The sequence below is a fragment of the Danio rerio genome, chromosome 6, assembly GCF_052040795.2.
Source record: "Danio rerio strain M-AB ecotype USA chromosome 6, GRCz13ab, whole genome shotgun sequence".
Classification (NCBI taxonomy): domain Eukaryota; kingdom Metazoa; phylum Chordata; class Actinopteri; order Cypriniformes; family Danionidae; genus Danio; species Danio rerio.
The window spans coordinates 9,793,800-9,820,576 of NC_141026.1; the positions used below are offsets into that span (position 1 = coordinate 9,793,800).

Sequence of the window (26,777 nt, forward strand, 5' to 3'; positions counted from 1 at the left end):
TCCGAATGAAGATCCTGAAGATTGTAGCTTGTTGCTGCTTTAGTTGTCCATGCTGGTTTAGAGTTGGTTCTTCAACGGAGCTAGCTACGGTGAAGCTGCTTCTTCCAAACGAAGATAAAGTGAACTGGAAACTTAGACTATTTATGGTGCCTTAGGGCTCATATGATTGGAAGATTAGTGATTAGCAAATGCGAGACTGGACGTGATAAATCATAAGCACGTGATCCTCTCGAAATTAGTTTATGAATAAACTTCACTTTGGGCTAAAGAAAGCAAGAGGGATCAGAGCACAAGAACAATAAATAATTCATAAGTTTTATGGCAGCATTGATGAGGGTAAACACCTGTGTTTGTCAGCAGTCCAGATGCGAGTGATGTGTAATCAAATTGAGTCAGCGTATCACTAAAACACAGCACTTCTTTGTGCTCTAAGAGGCTTGAATCTGGTGCTCGTCACATGTGAATCACTCCGCTTTCAGTCTCTCTCACTAGACACACACTTCAAGGAGTTGAAGGACAATCTGTCAATCACTTTATTTCAGATTATAGATGAAGAAGTGCCTAGTGACAGTTTTGAGTTGTCATATAGACAAGCACTAAAATTAAATTAGCCTTTTTATAAAGCTTTTTTTTTTAAATTGATGAACAGAAAATTGGTTTCTTAGTAGTTAGCACTGTCGTCTCACAGCAAGAAGGTCGCTGGTTTGAGTTCTGGCTGGACCAGTTGGCATTTCTGTGTGGAGTTTGCATGTTCTCCTCGTGTTGCCATAGGTTTCCTCTGAGTGCTCCGGTTTCCCGCACTGTCCAAAGACATACAAGCTACAGGTGAATTGGATTGACTAAATTGTCTGTAGTGTGTGTGTGTGTGTTTGTGTGTGTATGTGTGAGTATGAATGAGTGTGTATGGGTGTTTCCTAGTACTGGGTTGCATAAAACAAATGCCGGAATAGTTGGCGGTTCATTCCACTGTGGCAACCTTTGACATAGAGACTAAGAGAATGAATAAATGAATAGAAAATGTTCAAGTGAGTTAAATAAAAAGTCTGTCATCAATTACTCACCCTTCACTTTTTTTGAAACCATTTTGACTTTCTTTATTCTGGTAAACACAAAGTAATATATTTTGAAGAAAGTGAAAATCTGTAACTATTGACTTCCATAGTATTTGATTATGGCGGTTCATTCCGCTGTGGTGACCCCTGATTAATAAAGGGACCAAGCCGAAAAAAAAGAATGAATGTTTGATTATGAGGTCAATGGTTTCAGCTTTTCTCAGAATATCTTTTATGCTCAACAGAATAACGAAACTCATAAAGATTTGAAGCCACTCGGGGTGAGTAAATATTGAGCAATTTTAAGTCAACTATCCCTTTTAAAAATAATTTATTTGAAATGGAAATTTTGTAACATTTTTACTGTCTTTACTGACACAGTTTACATGGACACCAATAATCCAATTTTAATATGATTAAGACAATACTCTGATTACGAGTCTACCATGTAAACAGCGATTTTTGATTACTTTAAGCCGATTAAGGTCATAATCAAACTAAAGAGAAATCGAAGACATGTGGAATATACCGATTTTAGTGGCAATTTTATTTAAGTGCAGTTCAGACATGTAAGCATCTTCATCAAACTATTACCATCATGTAAGACTTTTTGCCACGTTTTGTGACAGGATTAAATACACACGGCTGTTTGACACTTTTTTCTGTACATATCGAGTCAGTGAAGGACCACAGACACACACGCCTCGAAATGCAGATTTTTTTTTTCTTCCATTTGGCATATGGTATGAAATTCCATTAAAACAACACTCTTCTACAAGTCCTTATTTCATACTAGCATTCAATACAGCAGTTTGTCACAGGGGCATAAATGAAATGTTCCTGAATGAAAGTGAAGGTGCCAAACTGCAGTTAAAGCCTAAAAATAAAAAATTAAGCACCCGAAATTGCTTGAAACACCAGAGAAAGCATGGATAGCATGATGATGCATGTGCTGTAGCATGTAAAACTGGATCATAACAGGAGCATTCAAAAAGCAACACATGTAAACACTATAATCATATTATTGTCTTAATCAGATTAAGGCAAACAATTCGATTACAGATGTCCATGTACATGTAGTCACTGTTTGTCTATGTTTGCTGAATCAGTTACTAATGTACACATACAAAACATGTACAAATTATAGTAATCCTTGGCAACATGGGTAAACACTTTAAAATGTGGTTAGTTACTTTACTTAAAAAGACGAAAGAGTAAATCTGTTGTCTTAAAAGCTAGCAGTTGAATTTATTTAAGAAAGTAGAATAAGGTCATTGTAAAATTTTTTACAACTTTAATTTTAGTTCATATTAGTAGTTAATTTACTAAATATTTTAAGGTATTGGCTTTACTCACTTAAAAAAATTATCAAATTTTAATATGATTAAGACAATACTCTGATAAGCGATTTTTGATTACTTTAATTAAGGTCATAATCAAACTAAAGAGAAATCGAAGACATGTGGAGGATGCCAATTTTAGTGGCAATTTTATTGAGGTGCAGTTCGAACATGTAAATATCTTCATCAAACTATTACCATCATGTAAGACTTTTTGCCACGTTTTGCGACAGGATTTTACAGGATATTTCATGTACACACGGCTGTTTGACACTATTCTTTGTACCTTTCAAATCAGTGAAGGACCACAGACACACACCCCTCGAAATGCTGAGGTTTTTTTCTTCCATTTGGCACATGTTATGAAATTCCATTAAAACAACACTCTTCTACAAGTCCTTATTTCATACAATATCGCAGTTTGTCACAGGGGAAATCTGTTGTCTTAAAAGCAAGCAGTTGAATTTATTTAAGAAAGCAGAATAAGGTCATTGTAACATTTTTTACAACTTTAATTTTAGTTCTTTTTTTTTTTGTTAATTTACTAAATATTTTAAAGTATTGGCTTTACTCACTTAAAAAAAATTCAAGTCAACTAATCCATTTAAAAAGCAATGGGTTTACTTATTTTTTTAAGTGAAGTCAACTTTTTACAGTGTCAATATTTACCTGCTGGATTATTTACTTTCTCTGTGTCACATTGTAATTTCACTGATAAAAATCCACTCCAAAGGATGCTTACATAATGTCCATCAAGCTATTACAAATTGATTAAACAGTCGATAGAAAACACACAACACACTTCCTTAAATATTACCAGGAAAAAAAAAAAAGATTCTCAGGTTGGATTTACTATTTAGGTTGGATCTCAGACAAGCTTTTAGCAGTAATAGTTGACCAGGGCATGGTGAAATGTTGCAGAGGCCCTTGTAAAATGTGTTTAGCAACAGTCCTTTCATGTGGTTTTTATCTAAATGCAAAATGTGTTCCACACTATATTGCTTTTGAAAGTGACACTGTAGTAACTGCTGCAATATAAGGTTCAAGGCCTAAACTGCAATTCAAGAGAATCGAGTTATGCATGATTCATATGTTATTATGTAAGCCATAAAAAAATGAATAAATTCAATGGTGCTGTTTACTTTGTAGTCCTAACACTGAAAGCGAATTAGCATTTTCAAGCCACAAGTTCTTTCTGAAATGTCCTATGGGCTTTTTTGTGGTAATCAGAAAAGGTTTTAAAGTTTATAAATAAAATAAGGTTTGTGGTAACAAAAAAAAAAATTGCATGGGGATGCTTTTCAGGTTTTGTTCTGCAACATAAACTACATAGTCACACTTTGCAATAAAGTTTCATTATTTAATGTCAGTTAATGTATTTACTAACATCAAGTACTGTAAGTATGAACAATTCTTGCACAGCATTTCTAACCAGTTATTACCAGTGTTGTAAGTAATGCAGTGCAAGTCCCAAAAGCTATGTAATAATATTACTTTTCTAAATAACAAGTAACGCATTATTAAGTAATAATATTGGCGTTTTAAAAAAAATGTAACTAGAGTTAATTTTTTGTTTAATTACAGAGCCCCTATTATGGGTTTTTGAAAATGATCTTATATGCAGTTCGTAACACAGCCCTAAGTGAATGAAAACATCCAGCTGAGGGTTAAATCTGAAACTGCACCATGTTTGAAACCATTGATTCTTTAACAAAATAGTCGACTCAGAGTCAAATGCATGAATCGTGTTGCGTTTGGATCTTTTGCCTGAACGCATCGACCTTGACACGTTACATCACCAAATATGTAGTACCTGTTCTGCTGTAATGTGAAGGCGCTAGAAACACTACTGGAGAGGGGGATCTCAGGACTGATGACCCAAAGATGAACATCACTCACAGATGGAGATAAAGGGCCCTCTCATATACCCGCCGCAATGTGGCGCAAGGCGCAATGCAATTGTTGTTTGCTAGTGTCAACAAGACAACAAGAGTCGTTTTGACGTTTTGCGCCACGCTGTTTAAATAGCAAATGCATTTGCGCTCATATGTGCGCCCTTAGGCTTACTGATCTAAAATAGCAGGCATGTTGAGGCGCATTACTGGCACGTTGCTATTTTGAGAAACTTTAATAGACTGTTCTATAGACCAGAACAAAGCCGGTCAAAGGTCCAGTGCAGAGCGCGTTAGTTGTGCGCCTCCGTTACACATTGCTTAATACAAACATGATGTACAGCAATACGTAAATATCTTTACATATGTACAAATAATTAAAATATAAGGATATATATATAGGATATAATAAGGATATATACAGGATATAAATATAAATGAATAAAATATTACAAAACATTATTTTCTAGCCTACATAAATATAAAGCCATACTTTCATGCCTTCATCTTGGGGGGCTTTTTCAGATCATTCATAACAATTTGCTTTTGTATAATGTAATCATTTTTAGCAATATTATTTATTATATGCATATTTATATTTGTTTTATTAAAAACAAGCTTGGATTTGCCCACCTGTCAGGTTTTAGACCATATGGGGCACAGCATGTGTATTTGGATATAACTCAGTTTTTTGACCACACTTCGTTATTATTGTTCATTTATTCGTTTGCTGGAAATTAGAACTGAATTTAGAAATAGTTTTGAAACAAATCTTTCCGCTTAACAAACAAAATTAGCTATCTATAGACTAATGGATGTCTGCGTGTACAAGAAGTTTCCCTATGCATGAGAGTGAAAGTGAAAGTAAATAATGAGTAGGCTCATCTCTCATTCTCGCATTGTAAATGCTCTGTTTACCTGTTTTCTTGTTAGTGAAACGCTCCGTTTTTCCACTTACAAAGTCCGTCATGTAAATAGCAAATGTGCTATGGTGCGACCCAACTGACTCTTAAAGGGAATGGGAGATGAGACTCTGATTGGTTTATTTTTAAAACACACCTATAACTCATTAAGAAAATAAACTCAACCCTTATAGACCATGTGCCATGGCGCAAATTGGATTTTTCCATCATTATATTAGCAAAAGTGCATTCTGACATGCCCTTAATGCAATTGCGCCCTGCGATTTGCACTTTGCGCATGGATCTACAAAATATAGCCCAAAGGGTTAAAGTGGGAATAAAGGGTTAAAGGTCATTTTCACAGCAATACCACAGCATAGCCAACCTATGCTGCAATGTGGGATTCGCCGGCCGTTTGCTATTGAAAGAGCAGAAGAGACTATTACTGTATGTATGGGACTTTGTCAGACTTGCCAGGGAATTTGTCAGTAACTGTTGTAGTTGATATGGACCAGTTTTTTTCTTCCTTTGGAACATAACCGTGCACATAAGTGTAATTAAAATGGTTGCCTTGTTTTGTGAAGTTTGCAAAACATGTATTTGATTGTGTGTTGTAACTTGTAATCACTCCACACGGCTTGTTATGATTTATCTATTATAGATCAGTGCTTGTACTTTATCTTTCAGGTTAAACCTTTATATGGCTATTCACATATTGCATTTAAAACCAAGTTGCGATGCATGCTTCTTCCTTTACAGATTTAAATGCGTTTGAGCTCGCTATGCTCTTTTTCTTTGCTATGGCCACCATCATCTGTTCCTCACACGCACAATGCGGTCAATTTGCGGTCAATTTTTTTAATTATTTAACTTTTGCCACTGTGTGGATACATACATGAGTGTGTGTCGTTGTTATTACTTGGGGTTATGTTTAAGAGTAGAGTAATATGCTGGTGTTTAACTGCATTGCTTTATTACATTCCTTTATTGGACTCTCACATACTCTCTGCTACTTCATAGCTATGGTGGGCATTTCTCTCTGTCTTTTCCCGAATGCAGTCGAACAATTACAACTGACTCGAACATCGGACCAATCAGCACAGATTAGCCTCACGTTAAGGAGGGGTTTGGGAACAAATGAATCGCTGAACGAATCCTATGGCAGTCATTTGGATATTTATGTAAAAATAAATGCATATTATGAGACAATGAAAGTGTTTTTTGACCTTGCACGCAAATCAGCCTGTTGTTGGAGACCCCAAAACCCAAAATATGACCATTTATAATAAAATAAGTGTAATTACATTGAATCACACTCACACTCACAATCAATGAGGACCCTGCAGGAACAGATAATAACCAAGATGGCAGAGCCTTAGATTTATGGAAGTATTGTCATTATTTTGAACACATAGAAGAAATGGGGACAGTGATTTTGCTCAACTAATAAGACAACAATTCAAAAGAAGCAAACACATTGCTTTAAACTTTTATTAATTTTTATATGGCATGTATAGCATCAGGAAGTTCTCAGAAGCTAACATTATTCTAATGGTATGAAAAAAGAACTCAAAAAGAACTCAGAAGTAACTCAAAAGTAAGGTAACGCATTACTTTCCTTGTAAAGTGATTAAATAATGCAACTAGTTACTTTTTTGGAGAGGAACTCAATATTGTAATGTAACTTTCCCGAACATATACTGTATGCATTCATGCTTGTTAACATTAGCTTGCACTATAGGTTAACATAAACTATAAACAACTTTATTTCCATTAACTAACATGAACAATTATGAACAAATACAATAATAAATGTATTGTTCATTGCCTGTTCATGTTAGTAAATGCATTAACTGACATTAACTAATACAACCTTATTTTAAAGTGTTACTAACTACATAGTCAGACCTCAAATGGGAATTTTTGAAGCTACTGTGGTTTTAACTGTCTATAAAACATCATAACAGAACTGGCTTTTAGCATATATTTAGTAAATAAATAAAGATAGTGTTTGGAATCGTTAGTATGGCTCCAGTTTTTAGCTAACGTTGTTGTCTGATATTCTCCAGTAAATGAATCATTTTCACTGTGAATATATTGGCACAAATTTTAGAACCACTGTCTATACACAAGCTTTTTTTCTGCAAAAGCCTGTATTTTCTGCTTTCCTCTTCTCTCCTTGACTGTCAGCGGTGTGCCAGACATTGTCCAAAGCCAAACAGTCTGTTTTCTCTATAATCAATACAGGCCTCAGATTCATCACACATTTGGATGCTGTCATTTTCCATTTATTCCAAAGCTGGACCAAAATCAACACAATTCGCTTGTTTTTTTTGTCATTTCCAAAGGACATTCTAACATTGTTCCCCGCAAGCCACATTAGAGATGAATAGAATGATTTGCATGCTGTCTTCTGAGATAATGGATGGATGAATAGACGAATGAACGGATGGATGGATGCATAGAAAATACTTGCGCAGTATGTGCACACAGAACTCTTAACGCCCCAGTACACTTCAAGAGAAATCTAAGAACAAACTGTGTTATTTGTTGTATTATTTTGACCAAAATTGCAGCAAAACTAAGTTTGTTTGGAACACAGACAATAGAAATCTGATGCCTGGCCATATGAACATACCATAATCAATATATTTGAAGATACAGTTGAAGTCAACACAATTCAACACATTTATAAACATACTAGTTTTAATAACTCATCTCTTATAACTGATTTATTTTATCTTTGCCATGATGACAGTAAATAATATTTGACTAGATATTTTTCAAGATACTTTATACAGCTTAAAATAATATTTAAAGGCTTAACTAGGTTAATTAGGTTTACTAGGCAGGATAGGGTAACTAGGCAATGTATTGTATAACGATGGTTTGTTCTGTAGACTATCGAAAAACATATATAGCTTAAAGGGGCTAATAATTTTGTCCTTAAAATGGTGTTTAAAAAATTAAAAACTGCTTTTATTCTTGCTGAAATAAAGCAAATATGATTTTCTCCAGAAGAAAGAATATTATCAGACATACTGTGAAAATCTCCTTGCTCTGTTAAACATAATTTGGGAAATATTTAAAAAAGAAAAAACAATCAAAGGGGGCTAATAATTCTGACTAATTCTAACAAAATTGTAATGTACTACTTGAAAAATAATGTATGTAAATGACATTTTTTACAATATTAGTACATAAATGACAATTTTTCTCTGAAATCTAAACCTGAATTTGCATGTTACATATGTGATTTGCATACTTTACCTTATATCAGAGTACTAAATGGGAGAAAAATGAAGTTGTACCTCGAAATAAAAATGTAACTGCTGCTTTCTTTCCGAGCATCACACAATTCAAGACATTATTAAAATGATCATGCCAAAGGGTGCAGCTCACAAGATCATCATTGATGTAACAGCAAGAAATGCATACATTAGTAATGTACATTACAGATATGTAAGGGCTATGTACAACCATTCTGTTATTGGAGAAAAGCCTCACACAAAGAGCTGTTGTATGTGGGCTTATTCTTCGAAAACAACTGGCTGAATGTACAATATCCCAATTATTACATTGCTACTTGCAACAAAACCAAACAATTAGACAAAAAAAAAAAAAAAAAACATTGATATAAACTGTGATAATTTACTTGCAATAAGGAATGCGCAACTTTGGCCATGGGAATTCATTGTCTTTTACACTCAGAACTTAAGGGGGGGGGGGGTTGCAGAACAATGACAGGAGGTCACTTGGTGAATTCCAAAAGTCAAATAAATTTTATTAAACTATTAGAATGTCCATATTTTATCCATGACCCACAGAAGATATAAATAGTAGTTAATTGTTACATAAAAAGGGCGACGCAGTGGCGCAGTAGGTAGTGCTGTCTTCTCACAGCAAGAAGGTCGCTGGTTCACTGGTGAGATCCTCGGCTCAGTTGGCATTTCTGTGTGGAGTTTGCATGTTCTCCCTGCGAGTTTGCATGTTCTCCCTCTGGGTGCTCTGGTTTCCCCCACAGTCCAAAGACATGCAGTACAGGTGAATAGGGTAGGCTAAATTGTCCGTAGTATGTGTGTGTGGATGATTCCCGGAGATAGGTTGCGGCTGGAAGGGCATCCGCTGCCTAAAAACGAGCTGGATAAGTTGGCGGTTCATTCCGCTGTGGCGACTCCAGATTAATAAAGGGACTCAGCCGACAAGAAAATTAATAAATGAATGAGTCACATAAAAAAGAAACAACATTCAAATAAAAAGCTATCAGTCTTTCATTTTTTTCATGAGATTGGTGTGTTTACGTTACATTAACAACACAGCAATACTCTCAGCTGCAGCAGATTAATTTTATAGCACCAGGTTATACTTTCTGACACCTTTCTGGCACTTCAATGCATTACAAATAAATATGATCCACTACTGAACATTGCCTCGGCTGGGTCAGTTGGCATTTCTGTGTGGAGTTTGCAAGTTCTCCCTGCATTCACGTGGGTTTCCTCCGGGTGCTCCGGTTTCCCTCACAGTCCAAAGACATGCGGTACAGGAGAATTGGGTAGGCTAAATTGTCCATAGTGTATGAGTGTGTGTGTGAATGTGTGTGTGGATGTTTCCTAGAGATGGGTTGTGGCTGGAAGGGCATTCGCTGCCTAAAAACGAGCTGGATAAGTTGGCGATTCATTCCGCTGTGGCGACCCCATATTAATAAAGGGACTAAGCCGAAAAGAAAATGAATGAATGTATATAAATTATAGCCTATGGTTAATGCATTTTTTGGATTTTTTTGTGTTGTCAATATGCTTGTGGTTATATAGGCCTATTGTTGTGTGTGCAACATTTGTATATTAAAAAACACCTCAGAGAAATGTGGGGGTCTCGAGTCACTGCCATTGTTATTTTGGGGGTCACAGGTTAAAAAGTTTGGGAACCCCTGCATTAGAATGCGATGCTTGACCTGTCAGATTCACGAGAGATGTGTAACAATACATTACAGCAGCTTTCTGCACTCGCCCAATATGTTTAAAATTGAGGCTATTTCTCTTCTGCACCTCTCTTTGTCCTTATAGTCGCTGTACATTTTCCAAGATGCATTATACAAGGAGTTGTGCTGTTGCCAAACTTCCACATGCACTGACCTGTCCTGAACTGACCTGCATAGGCAAGGCAAGGTAAGGCAAATGTATTTATGTAGCACATTTCATACGCAGTGGTAATTTAGTGCTTTACATAAACAAGAATAAGAGAAACAAGCATAAGAAATAAAAATAACAAAGGATAAGAGGATAAAAACAGATTCAAATGTGTTAAAACAGGTTTTAAAAGAATGAAAAATAAAATAAAAACATAATTGTGCGATCTCTCGGATATAGCACAGTGTTCATACAGCAACTTGTTTTGTGGTCTCACGGTAGAAGTAATGAAACTTTCGGCAAACACAAGGTTGCTTTACAAATACAAAATATTAATAAACATGACATCAGTTAGAAAAAAAAGGAAATCCATGGTCATACAGTCATAAATTGGATCATACCAACAGCAATCACAGAAACAAGAGATTAAAGTCCCCGTGAACCAGAATCTGTGATCGTTATTCCTTTCGTATTGTGACGCAGTTCTGCTGCTGCTTTCAGTAGTAGCGCAATAAATGTCATGTAAAATGGCATTCAAACTCACATTATTAGCATTTAACACTGAATAAAGCACATGAAGTGTACCTGAAGTGATTGTTGTGATAGTTTCTGTTGTTCAGCTGCAAGAAATAAAAGACATTTCTAAAATAAAAATTTCAGGTGTTGTTAGGACAAAACCTAATTTTATAATGGATAATATTTCTTCTATTGTGTGCCATTGCTTTTAGATAGAGCATGATTTTAATCAGCTTTTAGGCTCAATAGTCAGGCTCGGTCCTGTTGGGGTTGTCAGTCTCACAACATGTGCTTGCGTGGAGTCAGCAGAGAAGGGGCTAAGTGAAAACGTGTCTGTAACCAGAAGTGCAATACCTAGTTCAACCATTGGGTGTTAAACTGACATACTGCACCTTAAACATTATGGGCTCTATTTTAATGATTTAGGCACAAAGTGTATAGCGCATGGCGCAAAAGCATTAAGGGCGTGTCCGAATCCAATTTTAAGGACAGAAAAAAAAACGGTTTGCACCGGGGCGCATGGTATAACAGAATTGTGCTTATTCTCTTAATGAGTTATGGGTGTGTTTTGAGCATAACCTGCATTAAACTAATTAAGAATCTCGTCTACCTTTCCCTTTAGGAGTCAGTTGCGTTGTGCCATGCCGCATTTTCTAATAATTAAATTATTAAATGACTTTGTAAGTGGAAAATCTGAACGCGTCACTAGCGAGAAACAGTTAAACAGACCATCTGCAGCATGAGGATAGAGAACAAGCCTCCTACATCCTGTCTCTTTAATTTCTCTTTACTTTACATTTACTCTTTACTCCTTTATTTTCGTGGAGTTAGGAAACAGTGGGGTTGTACACACTACACTGAAGACATCCCATTAGCCTAAATATTTAATTTTGTTTGTTAAACGCAAAGATTTGTTTCTAAACTATTTCTAAATTCAGTTTAATTTCCAGCAAACGAATAAATGAACAATAATAACGAAGTGTGCCTTAACACACTCCTTTATAGACCGGACCACCCATGAGTCCACAAAGTGGCGCAGATGGATTTGCTATTTAAACAACACAGCTAAATGCAAAAATTACTTTTGCGCTGGTCTGAAAATAGCAACAAATCGCACCAAACACTTCTTGCGCCTTATTGCGCCGGGTGTATGATAGGGCTCTAGATGTATCTGTTTGCATTTCACATGATTGTTTGAAAGTTTAAGCATTCCTTTGTTAAATCATACTCTTTTTAAGTTTGATTTAAACCCAACATGGCACATACTGATGAATTAGCCAATAATAGAAAGGAAAGAAATTCAGATTTAAGGCACGTAGGAGATTCTTCTTATTATAACAGGAGTTTTTGTGAAAGTGCAAAAGTCACGTTGGAATAAATGTTTCATGCTAAGTTCTCAGAACTTTTCACTGCACAAAGTTTCTTGGAACAACCTAAAATGTCACGACTGCCAGTAACTTTCTTTTCCTAGCATATGGTGTTCTTAATCAGAAAGTGCCAAAAAAAGTAAGAAAGAGCCTTATTTTAACATCCCTTTCAGCCTCGTGGCTAAGATCAAGCACAGAACCTGTTTACGGCCAACTCTCAGGTGTGAATTACCAATGTAGCAAACAGCCTCTGGTTGCCAAATTATAAAGCAGCACTTCAAACACCGATGCCCGAACACATGTAAAAAACTCTTCCCGTGAGGCCAGTTGACAGATATTACGAGTTCCCTTGTTTTCCATTAAGAGCACCTCCGAACACTTGTGTGGCATCTGGAGAATATGGAAGCACTCAAGCGGAACACAAGAGTCCTTTTCTTTCTCTGCGGGAAGAAAGGAAACAAAAACGGATGGGGAGACGATGTATAAAGGATCTGCGGTGAGCTGTAGGCATGTCACAGCCAGACATGACACAGGGCATTAAGCAGATCTGTTACCCGCTGAATGAATGTGCACCAAAATGTCCTGAGCATCGGTGCGTTACGTAACCGGACCGTGCATTTAGAGATGATGGAGAGATAGACGAGGAAATGGGAGACGTAATTAACCCCGAATTCTTCGCAGGCTCGGTGCTATTCGAGAAACGTACTGTATAGAGAGCGTTCAAATTACAGGTGGGCTAAAAGGGGCTGAGACCTGTTAGTTGTAGCCTTAGCCGCTCTGAAATTGTAATAATAACTACAATTAAACTAATAACCTCAATTAAAGTATTTACCAGCAGTGTTTGCTAGATATAGTAGGCGATGCATGATGTACTGCTGCTGCGATTTAGCAAGTTTACCACATATATATATATATATATATATATATATATATATATATATATATATATATATATATATATATATATATATATAAACCCGACAGTAATAATCTTCAGTCAGCTTTCTAAATGTGTAGATGTTTGCAGCAGGTTTTATTAAAGTAAAATAAGCAAGTCATTTCAGTCTAATGGGATTGATTCCCTGCACGGTAAAGCGAAGGCCCAATATTCAATGCTGACTGACATGTTATGAGTTTGAATTGAAGGCTATATTAATAAACATCAATCATCACTGTGAACTGTTGCCGCAGATAAAATATGATGAATCATGTTGATAATATAACAAAACTTGAATGCAGCTTGTATTTGTTTGACTTTGTTGTAAGAATGAGCATTCACTGTGCTGTTAGGACGGGTAGTTTGTTATTTAGTGCCTTTTTAGTAGCTGTTTGGAAACAGATTTGCTGTGCAGTAAAAGTACAAATCAAATCTTAAATATGAGAATATGATCTGATAAAATATAATATTTTTTTCTATTATAGTGCTATCTTGGTAATTCCATGTTTTTGGTTGTAGGAATGTGGTCAAAGACAAAATTTACTTTAAAATTTGTATTATCAAATGTTAGATTTATTTATTTATTTTATTTATTTATTTATTTATTTATTTATTTTTTGCAGTCAGTATTACATTTCTGTATTCTTTTTATTTTTAAATATATTGATAAGAAAATTAAAGTCTCAGATCATTATGTGGTTGTATGTAATTATACAGTAAGTCAACAGTTTGCCTGTGTGTGGCAAATTAACATTTTGTTTCATTATATGAACATTATAAACTAGGTTCAGAGCAAATTTCCAATGGTACATTGAAAAAAAATATTCAGAGATGATTTCTTAGATTTACTCTGTTTTTTTTACGTTAAGTGCCTCTAAACAATTTATTTGGGCTGAATTTAAATAATCAAATTAAGTTGATTTGTATTCAATTTAATTTGTTTGTTTAAATTCAGCACAAATAAATTGTTTGCAACAGTTTTGCTGACATCATTTTTTTTCAGTGTAAGCTTAGTGAAATACGCATCATTTTACGCTGTTGACCTGCGGCACATTTTCGGAGACCCTCCTCCACCCTAACTCCACCTGTGTTTAGATCTGCTATATATATTACTAGTGGTGTAAAGTAACTAACTAATTACAAATACTCAAATTACTGTAATTGAGTAGTTTTTTCTCAGAAATTGTAATTTACTAAGTAGTTTTAAAAATGCGTACTTTTACTTCCACTTGAGTACATTTTTAGTGCTGTATCGGTACTTTTACTCCACTACTTTTCTTCAACCTGCAGTCACTACTTTATTTTTTCTTGTCTTCGGGGATAAGAAAAATTAGTCCTGTGACTCCGGTCCAATCAAATTGCACATAGAAGGTAAATCGCATAATAATGCACAACCTCAAGAAAAGGGTGCTTTGTAATTGCAGCAAACTGTTTGGAAGCATTAAAAGTGTAAAAGAAGATGTCCAAAATCTTTACACACAATGACCCAGAGACTGTTTAGATGCATGTCACTGATGAGAAGATGACGGATGTTTACTTCATGATGACCCAAATGGCCTTAAACACCCAGCAGCCACAAGACGTCAACATGACGTCAGATTGACGTCATACCCTAACGTTATGGGGACATTGCATTTTGTTGAATGAAAATTGAGTTGACATCAGAACTCAACGTCAGGCCAACATCAATGTCCAACCTAAAACCAAACTAATATCAACATTTAATAACATTATGTGGACATTACCACTATGACGTCTATCAGACGTTGGATTTTGGTTGCCATACCTGACAATTAATAAGATTATTATGCCTCTGAAAAACCTCAGATGATGGTCATCAGCTTTTTACAGTGTAATACTCACTACTCTTGAGTACTTTTGAAAGGGCTACTTTTTTATACATACTTTGAGTAATATTTACAACAGATACTTTTACTCTACTTGCACTACATTTTTAGGGAACTAATATTACTTTTATTTGAGTATGATTTTTCTGTACTCTTTCCACCACTGTATATCACAGTATATTATGTTTACAGCAGCAGCGTTTTATATTCTCAGACGGCATGTCTGTGTATATACTGGCAGTAGCAGGTCTTGGTATTTGCTCTGCCATAATAATCAAAGCAGCAGCAGCAACCTATAGCAGATCTTATCCGCCAAGAATTAAATACATCAACATTGCCATATACATATTCATTACTATACTAAATTTCAAGAGTGTTTATGACAGAATAATAATGATTTATATTTTGATCTGTAAGGTCTAGTTTTTGAAAAATTTTCAGTTTGGGGGGTTTTTTGTTTAACATGCATGATGAGAACGAATTAGCTTGGCTACTAAATGCAATGTGTGGGTTCAAATAGAGATTTGTGACTTGTTTTTATAGCAGGTGCTTAGAAATCAAACATGTCATTTAAATTGTTGTTTTTTTAACTATAAAACTAAATGGCAGTGATCACTAACATCTGAGGAAACACCTGTTGTCATAAACCAAGAAACCTTTTACAAATACCTGTCAACCTCAAACCTCTCGTTTTCCTGGGATTCTCCTGTATTTAACAATTCTATCCCGTTATCATCCAGTAAAGGTAATTTCCCATATTTCTCCTGTATTTTTAATCTTTCTATGAAGGATGGCAATAAACATTAAAGAGCCAATCCTCCCTATACGCAAACTAAACCACCAAACCACCAGGGGTCGACCCTTGCACTTAAATGTGAATCTGTTCTGTGCTTTGGGCATGCAACACTTATAAAAAATATATAAATGGCAGGATTCCCTTCCTTTCTACTGCAGGCTCTGTTACCCCTGCTATGCAATCCTCAAAACAATCCTCCCTTTTTTTCACATCCCAATGTTGACAGGTATGCTTAAATGGCAGCGAATTAAAGTGCTAAAATAAGCAAAAAAATTATAATAATCTGGAACCTTATTGTCACAAACACCAGCGATCGAGCCCTTGTGCATTACACCCAAACTACAATTCTGGCAATAAACTGCACTACATTTCCCATCTGGCATCACACACACCAGTTCTGGATCACCACTGATTAATTGCACACAGCTGTAGCTCATAAAGGCTGGACTGAAGTTGGACTACATGTTCCTTGATTAAGATCTATGTTGATCCTTAAACAACATTTCAATCAGAATTAAGGGATGCACTTATATTTATGTTAAATTTAGGCTTACAGTTAGGTTTATGCACTTCTACATGATTGTCATCCAATTATTCCCCTCTGATTTTGGGAATAATTTACAGTTATGGTTGGATATTAGGGTAGGGAGTAGGTATGGATTACATTTTCCAACAAAAATTATGTTTCAGGATCAACATAGATGTTAATCCTCGATCGCAACATACTTGGCAAAATCATGATGTGCATATATACACCTCACATTCTCACACACATTGCTGAGTCTTGTCTACCTGTAACTTTACGAAGCATTTCCTAGTCCAGGCTTGCTGTGTTTCCTGACCCTTGTTTTGTTCTTTGTTTATCCTGTTTGCCGCCGGCACCAACCTCTGCCTGTGACCACAACTATGCTTTTCACTACCCTCATGATACCAATTGTTCATTGCTAAGCATTGCTATCAATGTACATTGCTAAGCACTTCATTTGAACAACTTTAGATTTTTTTTAAATAATTTTATCTCGTCCAAATATTGTCCACAATCCATACATCAATGGAAAGCATCAATTTAGGGTTCAGATTATGTATAAATCTTAATTTGCAAAAAAAAAAACAACAAAAAAAAGACACTTATGACTGGTTTTGTGGTCCAGGGTCACAAACATTAGCACAGATGTTTGCTCCATTAGCAAAGAGGCTTTAAGGGTAGTTCACACAAAAATGGAAATTAACTTCATACTTACAGTTTTTCTTGTTTGCTTTGATGCAGCCGTCAACTGAAACTACACATTTTCAAAACAGTTAACACACAGGCCTAAACAGCGGCACTCATGGTCAAATGACACATTATGCTTGCAAAATGCACATACCGTGTCAAAACATTAAAAATATGCAACCAAAGCTAGTTTTACCTTCAAACAACACAACTTGCAAACAAGTATATGAGCTCTTTCAATTATTCATTAGACAATGGACAACAAAAAACAAAATACAGATCTCAGTGTGAATTCTGTTTGGGCTGTCAAATTGGCCTTTTTGCAAAGAATTGGATCAAGAATAAGAAATGCTTTGATTAAACTTATATTGAATTCATGACATTTTTCAAACTGTGGCTGAAAACTAAAATACCGTAAAAAAAAAAAATTAAATTTAAAAAAGAAAAAAGTAGCAGAAAGAAGCAGAAAAAAGAAAAAAAACTAATAAAATATTGTAAATATTAGAGAAAACACATGTAAACCAATATACAGTCAAATATATTGGGAGTATAGGAAATAGCCACTATTGACCTCCTCCATCCATGCTGGCACAGAACAACACAGACCTTCTACCATTTTAATGTTTGCAGACTGATTGCTAAGTGAAGATTTGTGTGAAGGAGTGTCAAACCGGTGCTTCATTGAATTCATACTGATCTTGGTGGTTTCTAATGGTTAGGAATGGATGGTTTCAGTTTGGTTACCATAACTAAAACAATGAAGTTTGGACTGCTTGAATGACATCCGTGTTAACTGTTTTGAAAAATGGTGGGGAAATGTGCCAACTCAATGAGAAAGAGTTTACACATTTGCAAGACAGGTCTTTTGCTCTGCTGGGATAGTGAAAATAAAAATGAAGTGGAACCTAGTTTCTTTAACCAGGTCAAAGCAAACAAGAAAAACTGTAACCATCTTTCAGTTGTCCCAAACCTGCTCAAGTTTCTTTATTTTGTTAAACACACACACACAAAAAAAAAACATTTAGTTGGTACCCAAACAGATGTAGGGCCAAACATTTCAAATAATGTGAACTAGAGTTGACATTACTAAGTTCAGTATTACCGAACCAAAATCCTGTCAACCTCCCATAGAAATCATAACTTTTCCTCACAAAATAAAGTGTTATATACTGTACAGAAAAAGTGGAAGAAAGTTTTTTTTAATTATTTGAAAAAATGTATCTTTCAAGACATGTTCATTGAATGGTTTGTCTATGGTATTGCTGAGAAATATGTTTTCTATTTAGTCATAGAAGGGGGAATAACACTACATATTTAAGTCGACTGTTAGTGTCAACTGTTTGGCCACTAGCAATCATCAAAAGATCTTATGTGTCTAACAGAAGAAAGAAATACATGTAGATTTGTAACAAGGCTGAGTACATACTGAACTATCTGTTTAATGGTTTATAGACCCACAGCTAGCAATATAGAGAAGCTGCGATGCACCCTGTGTTTTGTTCCTAAAATAAAATAGCACAATTTATCAGTGCAAATGCAGTTACTGTATAGTACTTACCCAATACAATTTTATTATTAATAATATTTATAAAGGCTGTATAATAGATATGGGTAAAACTGATTTGATCTCAGGCCAGCTCTCCTAATGAACTCCCATGGTGTCAGGTTAAATGTGCAGACACAGCAGAGTATACGGTGATCAACATAACACACCGGAACAAGAGTACAGGCATGGAATCAATGCAAAGACAAATGCTGAGCAATACAGGACCTCCCAGGACTCGCTTTGCACACGACTCCCAGTGACCCAACAGTGCTGAACCTACTAAACATCCTACGCTCTTAAAAACAAAGGCTTTACAGCGATGCCATAGACGAACCATTCAATCAACAGTTCTTAAAAGATCATTTTTTTCATACAATCAAAAGAGCTTACATCACCTTTTGTAGACTTATTTATTTTGTTATTTTGTTATAAGTCTATGGTAAAAGGAAAGATCTCTGAGATATATTCTGCACTATTAGACTTTTGCAACTCTTCACTGGGCTCACTTAAAAATGTATGGCAAAGACATTTGGAATATAATTTTGATAAGGATCAGTGGGGGACTATACACTAACAAGTCTTGTCACCTATCCAAGTTTTAGGAACAACAAATAATAACTTCAGAAGTGGCTTATATGAAAGGCAAAGACCTCTAGATTACGCTTATTTAACCAAAATAAAATATGACCATTCCTTGATTTTTAATTAATTAATTTGGACAGGTCTGACTTTATTTAGACAAGAATATTGTGACTTAACAGAAATAATGTACAGTATAGAATATAAAGTCATGATGCAGAGGAAAAGGGATTAATATTGTGTATGACTCCCATGAACATCTATACATCTCTGCAATGACATTAAAAGTCATGGCATGGCATGGAATGGCAAAGAATGTGTTTTTTGGATTCATCTTTAATGCCTCCACCCTCATTTTACCCCAGACATGCCTAATAATGTTCATGTCTGACGACTGGGCTGGCCAATTCTGAAGCACCTTGACTTTCTTTGCTTTTAGGAACTTTAATGTGGAGGCTAAAGTATGAGAAGGAGCGCTATCCTGCTGAAGAATGTGCCCCCTCCTGTGGTTTGTAATGTAATGAAAAGCACAAATGTCTTGATAACTCAGGCTGTTGATTTTGCCATCCACTCTGCAGATCTCTCGCACGGCCCCTTACTGAATGTAACCACAAACTATGATTTTTCCTTCACCAAACTTGACTGATTTCTGTGAGAATCTTGGGTTCATGGGGGTTTCAATAGGTCTTCTGCACTATCTGTGATGATTGGGATGCGGTTCAACAGATGATTCATCGAAAAAATCTACCTACAGAACTAAACAAGACACTTGATCCTACTTCTATAAAGGACTTAGCATCATATCCTATCTAGCAAAAAAATCATTTTGCTCAGTTGGATCCAACAAAAGCCTCCAACATTTGAACTGTTCAAACAACTTTTGAATGAAACAATGCTGTTGGAACAATATAGATACTACATAAACAAGAGGGACGTCTTTAAAAAAATATGGATGCCTCTAATAAACCTCTGAATCTTGACTAGGGTTGCATGATATATCGTTTTAGCAACGATATCGCAATTTGTGCATTCGTCACATAGCAAAGATATGCATTGTCCAATCTGAATTATAGTTGACCAGGAGCTACAGGATTGTATTCATTCATTCATTCATTTTCTTTTCGGCTTAGTCCCTTTATTAATTTGGGGTCCCCAAAGCAGAATGAACCACCAACCTATCCTGCATATGTTTTACGCAGTGGATCCCCTTCCAGCTGCAACCCATCTCTGGGAAACATCTATACACACTCATACACTACGGACAATTTAGCCTACCCAATTCACCTGTATTACATGTCTTTGGGCTTTTGGGGGAAACTGGAGCACGCGAAGGAAACTCACACGAACACAGAAAGAAAATGCAAACTCCACACAGAAACGCCAACTGACCCAGCCGAGGCTCGACCCAGCAACCCTGTTGCTGTGAGGTGACAGCACTACCTACTGCGCCACCGCGTCGCCAGAATTGTATTCAATCACTTTATTTATATTGAATTTATATGATTTATGCAAAAAAAAAAAACATTTTTACTTAAAATTTTTGTTTTGTTTTTAGTCGAAATATCTACAAAGCGAAACCAGATTATTTCACTTACCAAATTGGCAAATAATTTCCTTAATACAAGCAAAAAAACTCTTATTTTCGACTTATTTCTTCTGATGGTAAAAACTGAACAATATTTTTTCTTGGACTAAGATTTTTTTTGATATGTATACTAGAAACAAACAAAACAAAGTAAGAAAAGCAATTTGCAATTTGATTATTCAATTTCTATAGCCGAATACAGTTAGACTGCCCAGAAAAAATGTCAAATAGAGCTCAACCATCTTCTAAAACTTATTCATTTTACAATATTTATCGCAGAAAAATAAAATATCGCAGTATCAAGTTTTTTCAATTTCATGCAGCCCCATCTCTGACCACCTCAGATGTATTTTCATAAATTCATTAATGTATGTTTCATAATTGTTACCGCTTACTCTGATTTTTGTATTCTCTGCTTTTTATTATTTGATTTTTATCATACTTGTATTTATTGATATCCTTGTTTTTGTCCTTTTAACTTTTATTTCTTTGTTTTTATGTTTATTAAAACCAAAAAAATATATATTTTTAAAAATGTCTATGGGAGGTTGACAGGATTTGGGCTTGGTAAAACTGTACCTGCAGTTCATGCCAACTGTTGTTCACATTTTTTGAAATTTTTGGCCCTGCATGCAAAAGAGCTGAGCTGTTTAAATAGAACATAACAAAGTGAGAAACCCCAAATTATGCCTCAGCATCTGTTGTTCAGGTTGCCTTATAATTTTTGGAGCCAATGGCTCAATGCTCCACTTTACCAGAGCAAAAAACGCTTGGACTTGTACGACTGCACAACATTTGTGTAAAAAGGAGGCCAGGGGGATAGTATAATACCATTTCAAATTATTAAACCTTCCTAAGTGTGCTGACGCAGTGTGTTCAGAGCAGAGGAAAAACTCCCTTGCAAGCAAGATATTGATATAATCATAAATTGTGCCAAAAAATGTAATTATATTTACAGTAGCACGAAATATTGTCTAATTTAAAGATGCATTAAAAACCTAATCAAATTAACAAGAACTGCATGTTTGGGAAGCAAAGAGGTTCTACAGTATTTGTGCGTGTGCGCTGTTTAATATGTTTATGCTGGCAAATTAGCAGTGAATCTGGCATTGTCTGCTGATTCTGGCCCAATTCCTCAAGAAACGCAGATTCGATTTTTGCCTGCCATCACTAGCACTGTAAGTATAGAAAAAAATTATTCTGCTGGCTCTCTCTTTTAAGTTAATAGTGTAACTAACAAACTAACTAACAGTGTAACCACTCCTGCTCTCTTAATCTCTTGAGATAAACCTTACTGACCTGCAAGAGATGGTACACAATAAAAGCTTATTTTACAACCATATTCATAACTTATTTTACAACCATATTCAGACACTAATAAATATTTTATACAAGTTTACATATATATAGCGTATACAGTTGAAGTCATAATTTACTGTTTCTTTTTTTAATATTTCTAAAATGATGCTTAAGGGTGCTTTTACACTTAGACTTTTGTTTCCTGTCTCGTTTGCCCAGTAAGCGCGGTTTGTTTGGCATATGTGAATCCAGCAATCGCGCTTAGATCCGGGCCAAAACAATCGGTCCGAGATCGCCTATGAGGTGGTCTCAGTTTGATTAAGACAACCTCTGGAGCGAATCGATTGTAGTGAGAAAGCGATACGATCTAAGCCCGGCTGTATCACAGTGTTTTATGGATATGTAATAGGCACAGCTATTTGAAGAGAGAATGATGAGTAGGGCGGGAGGTCATTCCAGACATCCCAAGTCTCCTTGAAGTTTCGGGACTCTCCAGTGAATGCACAGAGACTCCTGGATGCCCGCAAACGAGTGATAATCTCCCAATAATTGCGTATTTTCCCCCCGGTCCTCAAATACGTTGCGCACCCTTCTCACCCCTCCCCACTGCATCTCTCCTCGCTCTTCAGACATGTCGCGCACACCCTACCAAACACCACCAAACCACCACCCCCCGACAGCTGAGCTTATTTATTACAAAATAAACCGTGAAACTCCAATGTGAGGAGAGTTTACTCACACATGACTTGTTTTAGCTATTTTGGTCCATTTAGAAACTTTGCAGTGTGAAAGCGAACCGCACCAAGAGCAAAGAGCAACAATGTAACAATTTTAATCCCTGTTTTGGAACTACTGAATTGATTCACAGGTGTGAAAGCACCCTAACAGAGCAAGGAAATTTTCACAGTATGTCTGATAATATTTTTTCTTCTGGAGAAAGTCTTATTTGTTTTATTTCAGCTAGATTAAAAGCAGTTCTTATTCTTGAAACACCATTTTAAGGTCAAAATTATTAGCCCCTTTAAGCTATAATTTTTTCGATAGTTTACAGAACAAACCATCGTTATACAATAACTTGCCTAATTACTCTAACCTGCCTAGTTAACCTAATTAACCCAGTTAAACCTTCAAGTGTCTTGAAAAATATCTAGTAAAATATTATTTACTGTCATCATGGCAAAGATAAAATAAATTAGTTATTAGAGATGAGTTATTAAAACTGTTATGTTTAAAAATGTGCTAAAGAAATTGCTCCGTTAAACAGAAATTGGGGAAAAATAAACAGGGGGGCTAATAATTCAGGGGGGCTAATATTTCTGACTTCAACTGTGTGTGTGTGTGTGTGTGTGTGTGTGTATATATATATATATATATATATATATATATATATATATATATATATATATATATATATATACTAGCATACAAGCTCATAATAAAGCTCATAAAGTTTTAATTTCTATGTTGAATAAAATAAAGAGGGTTGGAATTCCTATATCTAACGTGCAAAAGATGGAGCCATTTTACAGTAATTTGCTGTAATCATGATGCTTGCCTAAAAATACCACACAAAAAATCACAGTCAAATCCTGTAAAGTGATACTATTGTAATTTACTGTGACAAGATTACAGTAACATGTTGTGCAATTCTGGTAATTTGTTACAGTGTATAGTTTTTTCGGAATGACCCTGGGTTGCAAATATTAGTAGTTCACCTATTGAGAAGCATGTTATGCTGGACCAAAGTTATGAAAAACAATGCATTGTTTGTTTGATTGTAGCACTTAATTTCAAAGGCTCTTAAAAGCACCATAACATTTTTTTTTTGCTTTGAATTAATGTCATCTGCCTCCTAATTATTATTTTGTTTTCTCTCATTGTGGTGTATAATTTGATGCCTACATTATAGCAATCAAATACTTCTTCATTGTTTCATTAGTTGAAACTTTTTCATTACTCTGATACTTTCTTAAAATAGAGGAAGTGTTATTTCTGCAACAAAACTTTATTATATGATATGTACATTAAATGAACTTGTTTCTTTGTTTTTAGATGTTTTATGGCCTAGTTAGAAGTTCACATTTATGCTCATAAATCTACTTTAATTTAAAAATAAAAGCCACAAGAGGAGAAAGAATGCGAGAAAGAGACCGAACAGTCTAGAATTGTGTACCAGTTCCTAAAATGAGGGAATAATGTCTTCATTTATCTTCTGTTTGGGCCGTAAATAACATCATTAATCTTTTTTTTTTTGTTAGATTTCATAAAATAGATATTTATTGATTGGTACAAAGGCAATGAAATAAAATATTATCAGTCACAGCAGTATGAAGTTATTCATGTCTAAAGGTGGGGAGTCTGAGCTATTTGATTTGGAGGGGTTTTCTCAGTTGGATTTTGTGATGAACATCCCTCCTGGTGAAATCGAATGATGAATGATTCACTGCAGGAACTCATGCGCACACACACACATACACAAACACAGAGCTCAAGTACACATACAAAATGCACTTCTGCCGTGTCTGTGAAATTGCAACAAATTTGAATTCTTTTATAATTTTCTTCCCCCTTTCTAGTCCCCATTGTGTTTTATTCGAACAAACAGCAAATAATAATAATAAAAGAAAGCAATATGACTGAAATATTTTGTGATTAAACCAATCAGATGCGTTCAAGAGATCAAAATCATTACTTCATGGGAAATCTGAGCAAATTATTATTGATAAAAATCGATAGTGCTCCAATCAAGGACACCATTAGAGCTATGTAGTAAATGATTAAATAAATAAGTAAAATTAAAACAACATTTAAGACAGGGGTGTCAAACTCAATTCCTGGAGGGCCGAAGCCCTGCACAGTTTAGTTCCAACCCTGCTCCAACACACTAACCTGTAGGTTTCAAACAAGCCTGAAGGACTCAATTAGTTTGATCAGGTGTGTTTAATTAGGGTTGGAACTAAACTGCAGAGCTGCGGCCGTTTTGGAACTGAGTTTGACACCTGTGATTTAAGATGATGTCCAATGAGATTAGTCTACCAGTTTGTTCGGTAATTCATTCAGATGATCAGTTGAGTTAAAGAAAAGGTAAATGGTTCGATAAATGTGTTTTCATCAATGTTTATTAGGCTTTGTATAAAACCATACTTGTACATTCACATCTATTCACATGACAGACACTAGTGTCCAATGCAACTTACAATTGACGATAAAAGAAGCACTACAGATTACTAGAGAGCAGAATTATTAACAGTAGATTGCATGACAAGTTGATTTTTGAAGTTTTTATTTTTATTATTATTATTTATTATTATTATTAATATTATAATTATTTATTCATTCATTTGTTTTATTTTCGGCTTAGGCCCTTTATTAATCCTGGGTCGCCACAGCGGAATGAATTTTTATTTCTTTTAAAATATTTCCCAAATGATGTTTAACAGAGCAAGAACATTTTCACAGTATGTCTAATAATATTTTTTTCTTCTAGAGAAAGTCTTATTTTTTTATTTTTGCTAGAATAAAAGCAGTTTTTAATATTTTAAACACAATTTTAAGGACAAAATTATCAGCCCTTTTAAACTGTATATTTTTTTCGATAGTCTACAGAACAAACCATCATTATATAATAACTTATTTACTGTCATCAAGGCAAAGCTGAAATAAATCAGTGATTAGAAATGAGTTAGTAAAACTATTATGTTTAGAAATGTGCTGAAAAAAATCTTCTCTCTGTTAAACATAAATTGGGGGAAAAAATAAACAAGTGGGCTAAAAATTCTGACCAACTGTATATACAGATATATTTCTTAAGTGGTGAGAGATTCAGCTGTTTGCATAGAATTTGCCAAGTCATTCAACCAGGACAAAACATTAAAGGTCCTTTTTATTAATTTTGTACATGTTACTTATGTGCATTTTAAGATTTTAGTATGAAAGTATAATTGTATGGAATGACAGATAAAAAAAAATATCTGAATGGAAACTTAAATCTATTATGTTCCTCAAGTTATTGCTGACCTCATTTCTGCTTTATCTTCTCTCTCAGAACCCCAGGGTAAATTATGTTTATATATTGTTTATATTTTAGGTTTTCATTTGCAAGATCAACCTGTTTTAAATCTCATACTTCACTCTAAAAGCATTGACTGTTTTCCTTTGTTGTATTTGTTGTGATGGTGAAGGACACTGGTGAACATTGGTTCTGTTTATTTCTATAATCCCATCTACCCCACCCAATCACCGCATCTCTATCTTTCTCTGGCTAGGGTTTCTGAGCCATGCTGGATGTTAGATTGCGTATTTGCACCGCAGGGCACAATTTTCTGATGGATTCTTTTTAGGCTAGTTCATAATTCCTTCATTCTCAAATGTATTTTCTGTCACATCTTCAGGATTAGCTACAGAGGAATTTTTTCTCACTCTTGACCACTTAATTGAAGAAAAACCTTATTGCACACTAAGTGCCCACATTTAGAACATGATCAAAGAAATCTTTAACTCCCACTACACCACAAGGAATAAAAAGAATAGCTGTGCAAAGGAGGAAATGAATAATTTATTACAAATATACTGGGATACATGATGAAACATATGTGCAACACTTCACTTATAGTTTATACCTATATGGTTTCGGTTTTGTTCTCATCTTTGCTGAACTCCTCTGAACTTATTTTTAATTTGGTGCATTTTACACTGACACAAATCATGAATGTTTGTTCTGTTTTTACAGTTGTTTCCTTTAGCTCTCAGCCATTAACTTTCAAACATTTTATTTCTTTCA

At 35.1% G+C, this 26,777-nt stretch overlaps 1 protein-coding gene and 1 long non-coding RNA gene across 14 annotated transcripts in view; both read left to right on the forward strand.

The window, feature by feature from the left end:
• Positions 1-26,777, forward strand: part of LOC147843368 (uncharacterized) — a 413,390-nt gene that overhangs the window by 228,716 nt on the left and 157,897 nt on the right. For all 13 annotated transcript variants that reach the window (XR_015493298.1, XR_015493300.1, XR_015493297.1 and 10 more), the window contains one exon: positions 10,250-10,351. Coding sequence is in view for 8 of the 13 variants with exons in the window: in XM_087256850.1 (XP_087112976.1) it covers positions 10,250-10,351 (102 nt within the window). In the remaining 5 variants the exon portion in view is untranslated. The remainder of the gene's footprint in view (positions 1-10,249; positions 10,352-26,777) is intronic.
• Positions 2,234-4,651, forward strand: LOC147843369 (uncharacterized). Its single transcript, XR_015493359.1, has 3 exons — positions 2,234-3,977; positions 4,121-4,395; positions 4,572-4,651. It is a non-coding gene; the product is annotated as an uncharacterized LOC147843369 (long non-coding RNA).